General features: G+C 45.1%; 1 protein-coding gene across 1 annotated transcript in view; it reads right to left on the bottom strand.

Annotated features, from left to right (window-relative positions):
• The window catches only part of LOC116517817 (protein sidekick-1-like), a 359,367-nt gene that overhangs the window by 78,645 nt on the left and 266,689 nt on the right, over nt 1-14,033 (bottom strand). Inside the window, exon 9 of the mRNA XM_032230993.1 lies at nt 10,288-10,482. Within this exon, the coding sequence (XP_032086884.1) occupies nt 10,288-10,482 (195 nt within the window). The remainder of the gene's footprint in view (nt 1-10,287; nt 10,483-14,033) is intronic.

The raw sequence follows: 14,033 nt of genomic DNA, 5'->3' as shown, positions 1-14,033 counted from the left end.
AGTCATTCTGGCTCCCTCTTATGGCTGATTGAGGAAACAGCAACCAATCACATTTTACAGTATGATTTAAAGAAACAGGTACAACATTGTTACATGATTTATATATTGCCAACCCATCCCTTAAATTATATTCCTAACAATGGTGGCCCCAAAGGTGCTTTCCAGAAGACAACTAGATGTTCTTGGTGGTTTTTTGTTTTGCTTCTCATCCATGAAGCTTCTTCAGTTCAGATGAGAAGTCAAATGTTTTCAAGAAAGAAAAAACCAACTCAAGAAAGTCCAGTTGTCTTTCAGGAAAGCATTTTGAGCATTGAGAAGCAACTCTGGTTATTCCGACTGTTCTTGCACATGGCTACCTCAATGCTGAGATGGCCAGTTTGAGACCTGTGCCCTTCAGCTGTGGAAAAGCAGCTCCCTGTGGTGATGACTTAAGTGCCATCAAGGTTAGAAAATATGCACAGGGACAGTATAGGTGGTACCTTGCTCAATAGTAGTAACAGTGAGATGGATCTTGGAGTCCTAGTGGACAACCATTTAAATATGAGTCAGCTGTGTGTAGCAGCTGCCAAAAAGCCAACACAGTTCTAGGCTGCATCAACAGAGGGAGAGAATCAAGATCACGTGAAGTGTTGATACCACTTTATAAGGCCTTGGTAAGGCCACACTTGGAATATGGCATCCAGTTTTGGTCGCCATGATGTAGAAAAGATGTGGAGACTCTAGAAAGAGTGCAGAGAAGAGCAAAAAAGAGGATTAGGAGACTGGAGGCTAAAACATACGAGGAACGGTTGCAGGAACTGGGTAGGTCTAGTTTGATGAAAAGAAGAACTAGGGGAGACATGATAGCAGTCTTCCAATATCTCAGGGGCTGCCACAAAGAAGAGGAAGTCAAGCTCTTCTCCAAAGCACCTGAGGGCAGGACAAGAAGCAACGGATGGAAACTAATCAAGGAGAGAAGCAACTTAGAACTAAGGAGAAATTTCCTTAGAACAATGAATCAGTGGGACAACTTGCCCCCAGAAGTTGTGAATGCTCCAACGCTGGATGTTTTAAAGAAGATGTTGGATAACCATTTGTCTGAAGTGGTGTAGGGTTTCCTGCCTAAGCAGGGGGTCGGACTAGAAGACCTCCAAGGTCCCTTCCAACTCTGTTATTCTATTCTATTCCATGTCTGTCATTTCGATTCAAAGTGAAATCAATAGCAGGCTGAGGTTTGGAAAGGAAGAGTGGAGACCTCTGTTTGCAGAAACTTCAAGTGCTTTTCACTTGAGTGCAGTCTCCTGCTTTTATTCTGCCTAAGCAAAATAAAAGAGAGAACAAACCCCTCTCCCTTCTAGCACTGATGATGTTCCCTAGTTGGGTCATGAAACATCTGCAAGAAAACAGCCAAGTTCAGAGAACCCCAAGGACCCCACAACCCTCCTATTATTATATCTCCTTTTCCTCCTCCTCCTCTCCACAAACCCCTCTCCCTCTTAGCACTGATGATGTTCTCTAGTTGGGTCATGAAACATCTGCAAGAAAACAGCCAAGTTCAGAGAACCCCAAGGACCCCACAACCCTCCTATTATTATATCTCCTTTTCCTCCTCCTCTCCACAAACCCCTCTCCCTTCTAGCACTGATGATGTTCCCTAGTTGGGTCATGAAACATCTGCAAGAAAACAGCCAAGTTCAGAGAACACCAAGGACGCCACAACTCTCCTATTATTATATCTCCTTTTCCTCCTCCTCCTCTCCACAAACCCCTCTCCCTTCTAGCACTGATGATGTTCCCTAGTTGGGTCATGAAACATCTGCAAGAAAACAACGAAGTTCAGAGAACACCAAGGACGCCACAACCCTCCTATTATTATATCTCATTTTCCTCCTCCTCCTCTCCACAAACCCCTCTCCCTTCTAGCGCTGATGATGTTCCCTAGTTGGGTCATGAAACATCTGCAAGAAAACAGCCAAGTTCAGAGAACACCAAGGACCCCCATAGTTCATAAATGTTAGAGAAGAAGAAGAAGAAAATAACATTTTTTGGTTCTATGTTTGTTGGTCCCGATTATAATTCTGTTCTTCTCTTTTGCTAAATTGCTCAAAACAAAGCATTGGGCGTGTACCTTTGTATCTCGGAAGGAGGGAGCAGAGAGATAAGCAGACATGTTAAGTTTTTCTTGCATCCTTATGATGCCTGACAGCACACTTGCTGATTTATTCAAAGGAATCTCTGGCGCCAGACATCGCTTAATGCCAAGGAGAAGGGTGACCATCAGTAATGGATCAGCCGAGAACCTGGCACTCGGGCTCCTCACCCATCAATTTCGGTCAGAGAAAATCAACACGGCGAGGAATAATTATTTAATTGTTTATCATGGACACTATTGATTCTGATTAAAATGTGTGGCATGTAATAAAGCAGGCATTGATTAGCGATGCCACGGTGACTTGTCTTTGAATTAATTTGAATCAAATTGAGAATCTAATTTGACTCAATTCCATCAGCACCTGTTTCGGTAAATATCTGCTGGCTGCCTCAACCTCCCTCGGTTTTCCGCAAAGAACAGCTTGTGTTTTGGCGTTTCTCCCTTCCGCCCCTCTGCCCTTCTGAAAACATTCGCTGTAAGAGGCGGCGTGTTTTAGCACTCGGCAAGTTGGCGAGTTGATGCAACAGGATGCATCAACCGTGCATCAACAAGAGTCCTCTCGACGTCAACAACCTGAGTTGTAGGAGACAGGGTACCTTCCCTACCGGGCGGCAAATGTGAGCGTCCGTGCATGCTCTCAGCCTTCTGTGCATGCACTTTGGCTTGGAAACATGCCTAAATGGGAGGTCATAGAGCTGGGGCGGGGTAGCAGGGAGTGGTTTCCACTACCGGTTTGGGCAAACTGGTCTGAACCAGCAGAATGCCATCTATGGTTAGGACTAAGATGCCCAGGTTTGTTCCACTGGAAGATCCAAGGATTGGTCCAGGGTGGGGAGAATGCAATGTGGGAACCTAGAGTGGGAAGCACATGGTGTCTTAGATTGGGGCATCAACAAGAGTCCTCTTGACGTCAACAGTTGGAGTTGTATGACATGATGTTGGGGTCAGAACTAAGATGTCCAGGTTTGTTCCACTGGAAGATCCAAGGATTGGTCCAGGGAGGGGAGGATATAATGTGGCAACCTAGAGTGGGAAGTACATGGTATCTTGGATTAGGGCATCAACAAGAGTCCTCTTGATGTCAACAGCTGGAGTTGTATGACATGATGTTGGGGTCAGGACTAAGATGTCCAGGTATGTTCCAATGGAAGATTCAAGGAATGGTCCAGGGGTGGGGGGCAGAAATTCTGATATTTGGGGGCATTCCAGAGGTGTTATTCAGCAGGTTCTGACCAGTTCTGGAGAACTGGTAGCGGAAATTTTGAGTAGTTCGGAGAACTAGCAAACACCACCACTGGCTGGCCACGCCCCATCTATTCTCTGCCTCCTGAGTCTCAGCTGATCAGGAGGGAATGGGGATTTTGCAGTATCCTTCCCCTGCCACGCCCACCAAGCCATGCCATGAATTGTGGGAGCTGAGGTCCACAAGTCTTAAAGTGGCCAAGGTTGGAGACCCCTGCTGTAGTGGAAGGTGAAAAGGAAGACCTTAAAGCAGCACAGACAGTCCTGACTTACAACCATTTGTTTAGAGACCATTCGAAACTCCAATGGCACTGAATGAAGAGACTGACAAACGCTTTTCATGCTTAGAAGATTACTGTCACATCCCTGGAGTTGCATGATCAAAATTCGGGCAACTGGCATGTATTACGACAGTTGCGCTCTCCTAGACCATCATTGGTCACCTTCCCAACTAGCTTCTGACAAACAAAGTCAACGGAGAAAGCCAGATTTGTTTAATGACCATGAGATTCACTTAACAACCTTGATGGGGGGGAAAGGTCATAAAAAGGCCACCACTTAACAACTGCCCTGCTTAGCAACAGAAATTTTGGGCTGCATGCCGAGCCTGTATTTGCCAACTTTTATCAACTGCGGATTTCAATTCCCAGGATTCTTCCTGCCGACATGCAAATAAAATGCAGAGAATCAGGAAATAAACCTGAAGTGAAAATCCCCGAAGATTGTAATTTAGACTCCCGGCTAAATTAAATGCAATTACAAAGGAGGTTTGCTTTAAGAGGATGCCAGTTTTGAGTGTCCTCTCCACATTGGGTGGAGAGGACACTCGAAATTGGCATCCTCTTAAAGCAAACCTCCTTTGTAATTGCATAACACATTGGGAAACCAGGAAGGAACATTAAACGTCGGCTGAAGATTTGAGACGTGAGAAGAAGAAATACTTTGGTCCTAACCCATCTTCAAGGAAGAGCTGGGCAATTTAATTAAGGCCAGGAGTAAACAGGACTGGCTGGAGCGCTCCCACAATTTTAAGCAGAAGTGGCAGCCAGTCTGCAGAAAATCTGTCCTTCCAACTCCTGCTCAAGGACAGCCTCCCCTGGATTAGCAATTCAATCAGAAGGGCCCCCCCAAGCACAGGTTTATTGCCAAGTCCGTCAAGAATCGGGAAGGCGAGGACCACGAGTGGAGAAGTCATCCATCCACCTGCCAGCCGGGAAAACAATTTCCAAGCAGACAGTGAATGATGGAGCAATGATGAGCGAGGCGATCGGGTGGGAAAATCGGCGGCTCTTGCAGTCGTTGGGCATGGGGGCAGGTGGGGGCTGTGGGGCTGTGAGGGAAACCTTTGAGATCCTGAGGAGGGAAGAGATGGAAATGCCAGGCGCAAGGAAGCAGAACGTCTCCACGGGGAGGTTAGAGCGGGGTCTTTAGGGCTGTACTAAGACAAGAGAACATTTGTAACTCAGGGTTGAAACGAAGGGCCCTGGGTGCTCTCTGAGCTGGGTGGTTTTCTTGCAGGCGTTTCATGACCCAACTTGGTAACATCATCAGTGCTAGAAGGGAGTGGGGTTCGTGAGAGGGAGGAGGGGGAAGAGGTTGGCTAGTCCTTGGTGCTCTCTGAGTTTGCTGGTTTTCCTGCAAATGTTTCATGACCCTTACTAGGTAATGTCATCAGTGCTAGAAGGGAGTAGATTTGTGGATAGGAGGAGGAGGAGGAGGAGGAGGAGGAGGAGGAGGAGGAGGAGGAGGAGGAGGAGGAGGAGGAGGAGAACTGTGGGATCCTTGGTGCTCTCTGAGCTTGCTGGTTTTCTCACAGATGTTTCATGACCCAACTTGGTAACATCATCATTGCTAGAAGGGAGTGCGGTTTGTGAGAGGGAGGAAGAGATTGGCTAATCCTTGGTGCTCTCTGAGCTTGCTAATTTTCCTGCAAATGTTTCATGACCCTAAGTGGGTAACATCATCAGTGCTAGAAGGGAGTGGGGTTCGTGAGAGGGAAGAGGAGGAGGAGGAGGAGGAGGAGGAGGAGGAGGAGGAGGAGGAGGAGGTTGGCTAGTTCTTGATGCTCCCTGAGCTTGCTGGTTTTCTTGCAGGCATTTCATTAGCCAAACTAGGTAACATCATCAGTGCTAGAAGCTGTTGCAGGATATGCTATACTAGAGCATAGATGCAGTATGACACTGTTGCATGCAAACATGGGAATGTGGATGGAGGTGGCTGAACTGTCAGTCACTCCAGATGAAAGTCCCTTCAACTTCGCAGCCGAGGGTTAAGGAAGAAGTAAAAAGGTTTTTTTGTTAAGACTCAAAGTACTCCAGGCAACGATAAGGCTCGTCCTTCTGGCAAAAGCAGAGAAGGAAATTATGGGATGCAGCTATTAAATGCCAAGTGGTCTCTCCCACATAAAGCGTTGAAGTTGCTCTCAAGTCAAGCTTGACTTCTGAGGATTACATTCCTGCAGTTTTCTTTGCAACATTATAGTTTTATTACGGCCAGGAAAAATAAAAAAATAAAAAAAACACTCATTCTCCAGGTAGCATTCTGGTTTCTCACCTGTGGGAGAACGTATATTGAAAGGAAGGTAAATTTTAGTTTTCATTGATAAATATATAGGGATGTGGTGGCTCACTGGCTAAGATGATGAGCTTGTCGACCAGAAAGGTCGGGAGTTCAGCGGTTCGAATCCCTAGCGCCTCGCAACGGAGTGCGCTCCTGTGACTTGTCCCAGGCTTTTGCCAACCTAGCAGTTTGAAAGTACGGAAGCAGTAATAACCACATGGAACAGGTAGATTCAGCAGGTATAATACCAGGTTTCTACAGAACCCATAAAGTGCAGGAGCCTTGCACCCCAATTTGGTGGCATCAAACAGACTTGGGACAAACTTGGAAGTTGTTGTTAGTTGCGAAGTCATGTCCAACCCATTGCGACCCCATGGACCATGTTCGTCCAGGCCTTCCTGTCCTCTACCATCTTCTGGAGTCCATTGAAGCTCACACTGACTGCTGCATTGACTCCATCTAGCCACCTCCTTCTCTGCCGTTCCCTTCTTCTTATTTTGCCCTCCACCGTTCCCAGCATGAGGCTCTTCTCCAGGGAGTCCTTCTTCCTTCTCATTAGGTGGCCAAAGTCTTTGAGTTTCTTCTTCAGGATCTGGCCTTCTAAAGAGCAGTCATGGTGGATCTCCTCTCCGGTTAGATGGCCTTGCAGTCCTTCTTATTTTGCCCTCCATCATTCCCAGCATGAGGCTCTTCTCCAGGGAGTCCTTCTTCCTTCTCATCAGGCGGCCAAAGTCTTTGAGTTTCTTCTTCAGGATCTGGTTTTCTAAAGAGCAGCCGGGGTGGATCTCTTCTAGGACCGACCAGTTGGATCGCCTCGCAGTCCAAGGGAGTCGCAGGAGTCCCTCCAAGGGACTTGCAGAAGTAGGATAGGACCTTGTTAATAGTTGAATGGTGACCATGAGATCATTCCAAGATTTGGGGATATGTTGGGAAGTCAACAAGGCATCCTGGAAGAATGCAGCGCCAACTTCCTTCCTTACGGTTGCCAAAGGAAGGACTTTCCGTTGAGGTCCATTAGTGGTTGGCAGGTTTGGGCAGATAGAGTTGCAGAGGCTGGGAAGAAACGGATCCAACTTAAATGATGATTTACAACATTATACTTGTTTTGGCCAAGCTGTCAGCGTTATTTGTGAGCAGGAAAAGGCTCCATCTGCTCCTTGTACATTGTAAGTGAACAATTTATGACACGAGCATCGGAAATCTCCAGCGTTCAACGGAGAGCATCCAAGAAGCAGCCTTGGGGCTTGCTAGGACTGGATGAGGGAGCGTGAAATGACATCAAGGATGGCAGAGATAGGAATGGGACAGTAGGTGCATTGTAGGGTTTTCTAGAAGGCCATTTTTACCTTCACAGACGTTTTAACTCCCCTTGATCTCAGATTTTACTAGCCAGTGGAAGAGCAGGTTTGAACATGTCCAAGGGAAAGTACTTGACTGTTGTGGCCATGGGTCACAAAGCAGGATCTTTGGTGACCACTGTAGTAGGCTGACTGATTATTGTGGTCTGCGGGTGGCCTGTGGAGCTGGAAGCAGAGTCAGACAGTGAGGAGGTTGAAGAGGAGCATGGGCCAGTCCTGGAAGCTAGGGAAGGCTCTGATGAGGCCTCTGCATCAGAGGCAGAGAATGGGCCAAGGCCATCTGGCAGTGATCAGCTGCCTATGGAGCTAGACGGCAGTGAGGCAGAGGAACAGCTGGAGCCTGTTCCCAGTGTGTGCCTGCGCAGAGTCGCCAGAAGAAAAGAACAGCTCAGAAATCAGGGTTGACTTGGGAGTAAAGTCACAGGTAGAAGGTGAATGGCTCCTCCCACAGGAAATAAAAGAGGAGCGAAAGGGGAGTGGGCTTTTGCAGGAAACAATTCGTTTGTTCGTTTCAGGAGTGTGAAGATCTGTCCGTGAATCTCAGGGACTCTGTGCCAAGTCTTTCTTTGCACCGTGCCTCATTTGGAAAATATTTACATGGCAGCTTTCCAAGCTAGATAAGGTCTGTAATCATAACTTCACCTTTGAAAGAGTGTTTGCCAGACCTTTGCTGGATGTGAACGAGAGAAATTCACATTTGTTTAAGAAAAGGGATTTTATCAGGACCAGGCTTGGAAGCTTCGTGCTTTTTGAGGAAGCCTAGGGTCAGAACATTGATGTGTAAATTGCATGTGGTTGTGTATTGATGTCCATAGATGAGTGAAGATATACTCACCATCCTTATTCATTCTGGGCATTGTGGTCTAATAACCTGGAGCATAAACCTTGCAGAAGGCAGTTCTAGGGCATTATAATAAATTATTGAGGCTATGCTGGGTCCTCTGGAGATACAATGGACATGTCCCAGAATCTTGATGACACCTACACAATGTTCAAAGGTCATTTGGGGGGGTTAGATTCTGATGCAGCTCAGAGATGCTGGACACTGAGTAGATTTATTTAGTGTACGGCATATCGTACATGGCCCAGAAATATAGAATAGAATAACAGAGTTGGAAGGGACCTTGAAGGTCTTCAAGTCCAACCCCCTGCTTAGGTAGGAAACCCTACACTGCCCATCATAGACAAATGGATATCCAACATCTTAAAAACCTCCAGTGTTGGAGCATTCACAACTTCTGGAGGCAAGTTGTTCCACTGGTTAATTGTTCTGCCAGGAAATTTCTCCTTACTTCTAAGTTGCTTCTCTCCTTGATTAGTTTCCACTCATTGCTTCTTGTCCTGCCTTCAGGTGCTTTGGAGAATAGCTTGACTCCTTCTTCTTTGTGGCATCCCCTGAGATATTGGAAGACTGCTATCATGTCTCCCCTAGTCCTTCTTTCTATTAAACTAGACATACCCAGTTCCTGCAACCGTTCTTCATATGTTTTAGCCTCCAGTCCCCTAATCATCTTTGTTGCTCTTCTCTGCACCCTTTCTAGAGTCTTTCTAGTGTTAACATTTCACCTAGAAATTATAGATATTTTCATAATAATGTAGATACTTTCTCATTTCATCCAGGTAGATATAATCCTGCTTCTGGGGTTATATGAAAAATTAGCTCCTATTCATTCCCATGAGGAATCTGACACACAACGAAAATAATCTATACACTAGTGTTTTGACCTTAATTTCCCCATTTGTCGCTCTTCCCCGAGGAGCCTCATTCCCCAAGGCCCATTGAAAGATCCAAGGTGGCGCAGTGGTTAGGGTGCAGTACTACAGGCCACTTCAGCTGACTGTTATCTGGAGTTCAGCGGTTCTAATCTCACCGGCTCAAGGTTGACTCAGCCTTCCATCCTTCCGAGGTGGGTGAAATGAGGACCCAGATTGTGGGGGTGATATGCTGACTCTGTAAACCGCTTAGAGAGGGCTGAAAGCCCTATGAAGCGGTATATAAGTCTAACTGCTATTGCTATTGTTCCTCAAGGACATCTAATTCAGACACAACAAGCCCAGATAAAAGCACAAGCAATGAAGGTTTGCCGTCGGCTCATTTTCTTTCTAGAGTGATAACACAAGCTATCTTCATCTGTTTTAAAGGACAGGATGTTGGTGGGAAATGGACCATTGTAAAGATCAAACTCTTGGGTCAACACAAAAACCAGCTATGACCAGAAAGCTCACCACCTTGGGTTCTGGGGAGAAAGGAGAAAACATAGAACAACAAAGGAACCTTGGAGGTCTTCTAGTCCAACCCCCTGTTTAAGCAGGAGACTCTATACGATTCCAGACAAATGACTGTCCATTGTCTCCTTGAAAACCTCCAGTGATGGAGCACCAGAACATCTGGAAGCAAGCCATTCCATTGATTTAATTGTACTCACAGTCAGGAAATTTCTTCTTAACAGCAATAGCACTTAGACTTATATACCGCTTCACGGTGCTTTCACAGCCCTCTCTAAGTGGTTTACAGAGTCAGCCTCTTGCCCCCAACAATCTGGGTCCTCATTTTACCCACCTCGGAAGGATGGAAGGCTGAGTCAACCTGGAGCTGGTCAGGATCGAACTCCTGGCAGTCGGCAGAGTCAGCAATACTGTATTCTAACCACTGTACCATCATGGCCTGCCCTTCCCTCCCTCCCTCCCTTCCCACTTAGCACTTAGACTTATATACTACTTCACAGTGCTTTACAGCCCTCTCTAAATGGCTTACAGAGCCAGCCTCTTGCCCCCATCAATCTGGCTCCTCATTTTACCCACCTCGGAAGGACGGAAGGCTGAGTCAACCTTGAGCCTGGTGAGACTTGAACTGCCGAACTACTGGCAATCAGCAGTCAGCAGAAGTGGCCTGCAGTACTGCACTCTAACCACTGTGCCCCCATGGCTCTTATTCTAGGAGCTGAATTCTAGGTTGGATCTCCCTTTGATAAGCTTTAAGTTTGATTCCTAACTTACCTCTCTTTTCCGTAGTGATCACAGTGGCTTCCAAGGGCTCTCCCCAACCCTGGCGGGTTTTGGCCGAAGCGCGGAAAATGTAGGCGGATTCAGGGATGAGATCCGTAGCTGCAAACTGTTGAACGGAGGAGCCAACTTCCACCGTGGTGAACTTGTTGGGGCTGCTGGAGGCCAGACGGTAAGCAATCTGGTACCCTGAATTCGGAGGGAGACAAAGGATGAAATCACCCTGACGAAGATACACGCACGTGTGCATCAAAACCAGAGGTGGGTTCCTACCAGTTCGCACCTACTCGGTAGAACCGGTTCGTCAAATCTACCGAACCGGTTAGAAGAGGTTCCACCAGTGGACCCGGAAAGCAGGCCACACCTACAGAAGAGGTTCCAACATTTTTTGAAACCCACCACTGGTCCTTGGATAGGATTATTCTACACTATCATGCTCCTATTTATAAAACTCAGTGCCTCTGTGAAAGGTAAGGATGACTCCTGCATTTGTGGGTGCAATCAGAACATTGCATTTGTTGAAGTTGTTTTAACGCAAACCAAAGATGCCTTTTAAAAAACAAGTTTCCATCCTATTCTTATGCATGCCAGGGCTGTGTGAGAGGTGATTTAAGGTGGTTCTGACAAGTGTCGTCGGCATCTTCCTATCCGGTCACATGGGTGGCAAGCCACTCCCATCCGGTCACATGGGCGGCAAGCCACTCCCACAAAGGAGGCCACACCCACAGAGTAGGTCCGAACAATTTTTGAAACCCACCCCTGATCAAAACCAACAACGTTGTTCTTGCAGGGGAGTTAGCTCATCTGATCTTTTAAGGAAGGGAAAATAACAAGAAGATTAGCCCCTCCTAATTCCTTATTGAGCTGAAAGGAAAACAGTGGGATTGGCTTCTTTTCCATGAGGGAGCAGCTGATTTTGTAACGCCTCCCCCCTTGTGTAAATCTGATTCAGTACATTATCTAGGAAATCACCGGAAAAAAATGACTTCTGAGTGATAATCCGCCCTGAAATCTCTGCAATGTTTCGCACTTCATTCTTTAGAATGAGATTCTGGAGCCGTTTCACCTTCCTGGAGCATATGAATGTGCTCTGCAAAAATGGCAGTGTGTGTGGCACAGAGAAGTCTGTGCAGGTGATTTTTGACAAAGTGTGGCTAACTGGAAGTGTACCTGCTCCAGATTGCCTGCTTCTTCATCCAGATTTAACAGATTAGCAGAGTCGGAAGGGACCTTGTAGGTCATCTAGTCCAACCCTCTGCCCAAGCACCATTTCTGACAGGTGGCAGTCCAGTCTCTTCTTGAAAGCCTCCAGGGATGAGGCTCCCACAACTTCTGAAGGCAACTTCTGTTCCCTTGGTTGATTGTTCTCGCTGTCAGAAAATTCCTCCTTAATTCCAGGTTTGAAAACGTTTCGCTTCTCATCCAAGAAGCTTCTTCAGCTCTGAAGAAGAAGAAACTGAAGAAGCTTCGTGGATGAGAAGTGGAATGTCTTCAAAAAACCCCAGAAAGTCCAAATGCCTCTTGAAAAAGCCCCTTTGGGACAACCAGGACCTTGGTGACAGAGAATCTCTCCAGACTTTTAAGCAGCATAAGTTTGGGTGATGAGATGGAGCTGATATTTTTTTTTAAATGTTTATACCAATCAGAATAACAGAATGACCTTCGAGGTCTTCTAGTCCAGCCCCCTCCTCAAGCAGGAGACCCTACATCATTTCGGACGAATGCCTGTCCAGTCTCTTCTTAAAAACCTCCAGTGATGGAGAATCTACAACTTCTGGTGGCAAGCTGTTCCACCGGCTAAACTATTCGCTATCCCCTTTCCATTGGGAAATGAAGATGACTCTTCCAACCGGTAGTGTTTTAGAGAGTCCACAGAATGTCATCAAATATAAAAATTGTTTTTTTTCTGCCTGCTGATGGCCAGACACGTGTGATTTGCAAAGGCCAAATTTTATTACACGGTGCCTCCATAATCCGTCTACTCCTTTCCTGCAAGCTCCCCTATTAATTATACTAATTATAAACCTGCATTTCACAGTTCCTTCTTCTTTCGGCGTTCTGAAATTTATTGAAAATTTCTATGCACGCATACCCCACACATTCTGAGCAGGGGGATATTTTCAGTTTGACTGATGTGAATTCTCCCGTCGTGTTCGGCTTTTGCGTCAGCTATTCGGGTGTTGTTTTTTTTTTACGCTTTTGTTTTTAAATTTGCTGCGATTCCAATTGCTTTCCTTTCTAATTATTGTGCATTGTCTGGCTTTTAATTGTCGCAGTGTTCTTTTAATTCTATAGGCTGCTTCCCAAGTCCCAAGGAAATGAAAAGCAAGGTAAACATAATAAATCTAAATCCAAATGTTTGTCATGCTTTTTGTTCTTTTTCTTTCATTCTTTAAAAAAAAAACATTTCTTGGCTCCTTAAAAAAAATGCTTTTGGAGGTTGATAGTCATATCGGGCAGGGAAATTTTGATAAGGATGGAGAGATCTTTAAGAATAACTCCGTTTCATTGTTCAAGATTATTACTTTAATATTTTTAAATAATAATTACAGTCAAATGAAATTAATATTTTTAAATAATAATTACAGTCAAATGAAAATGGATATATGACGATGGTGATATGTACGAACATCTGAGTTAAAATGCTCGAGTTAATATGAGTTATGTTTGTTGACTGTGGAGGAGATGTACCAAAGTTTATTTGTGATTGACTGATACATTTTCTATAGATGTAAAGAAAGATGTTGTACTTGTTTCAAATTAAAATTTAAAAACTTTCTAATAAAAAAAAAAAGAATAACTCCATTTCATTGCTGCTCTGCTGGGACAATTTTCCTTAGAATAGAGAAACAATAAAAAAAAAAAAAGCCTCCAGAGGAACTTTCTATCTCTGCTTCAGTTGGGATGTTCTCCAGATCCCCATTCAACTATATCATTATATATTACAATTTACTATAAAGGGAAAATGGAAACAAGACAGGAGGACCATGGATGGAAACCAGAAGGATGTCTACAGAGATTCTTAGTCCTCCACAATGGTCCCAAAGGGGCTTTTTCAAGAGGCAACTGGACTTCCTTGTTTCTCTCTGAAGTCATTTCACTTCTCATCCAAGAAGCTTCTTCAGCTCTGATTTGGGATGGTGGGGAATGGAAGGATTTATACTCCTTGCAGAGAGAGCTGGTTGTTTGCATCCTTTTAGAGACTCGTTGAGGCCACTTGGAGATTTATCTGTAGCAGTTCCCAGAAGGTTCCACACACATTTGTGCTACTCAGGTGACCCCGAGGACACAGATAAGTGAGGGGGGAGCATTGGTGGGGGCCACGTGTATTTTTTTCCCCAAGGCTGGCCCCGTAAATTGTGCATCTAAGCATACAGCTCCACCAGAGTGCCAGAGCTGTAAGCTAAAACTAGAACTGTAAGCTGCAAAATAATTGCTCGTCTGTGGGCATGCATGGATGATAAAATAAAATATAATAAAATCAAAGGCTCAGCAAAGACTGAAATATATATATATATATATATATATATATATATATATATATATATATATATATATATATATATATATATATATATATATATATATTAAAAGCTCGGGTATGCTTTTCATAGGATCGCAAGACTAGATGACTTTCAAAATTAAAATCCCAGCTCTGTTTTTAAGCTTCAGCTGATCCACTTAGTTACATACAAGTTGTCGTAAATAATGTGACGATTCTGGCTTAAGCTGAAATCCAT

The sequence above is a fragment of the Thamnophis elegans genome, chromosome 14, assembly GCF_009769535.1.
Source record: "Thamnophis elegans isolate rThaEle1 chromosome 14, rThaEle1.pri, whole genome shotgun sequence".
Classification (NCBI taxonomy): Eukaryota; Metazoa; Chordata; class Lepidosauria; order Squamata; family Colubridae; genus Thamnophis; species Thamnophis elegans.
Note: the sequence above shows the minus strand (reverse complement) of the source record. Positions and strands in the feature narration are given on the sequence as shown.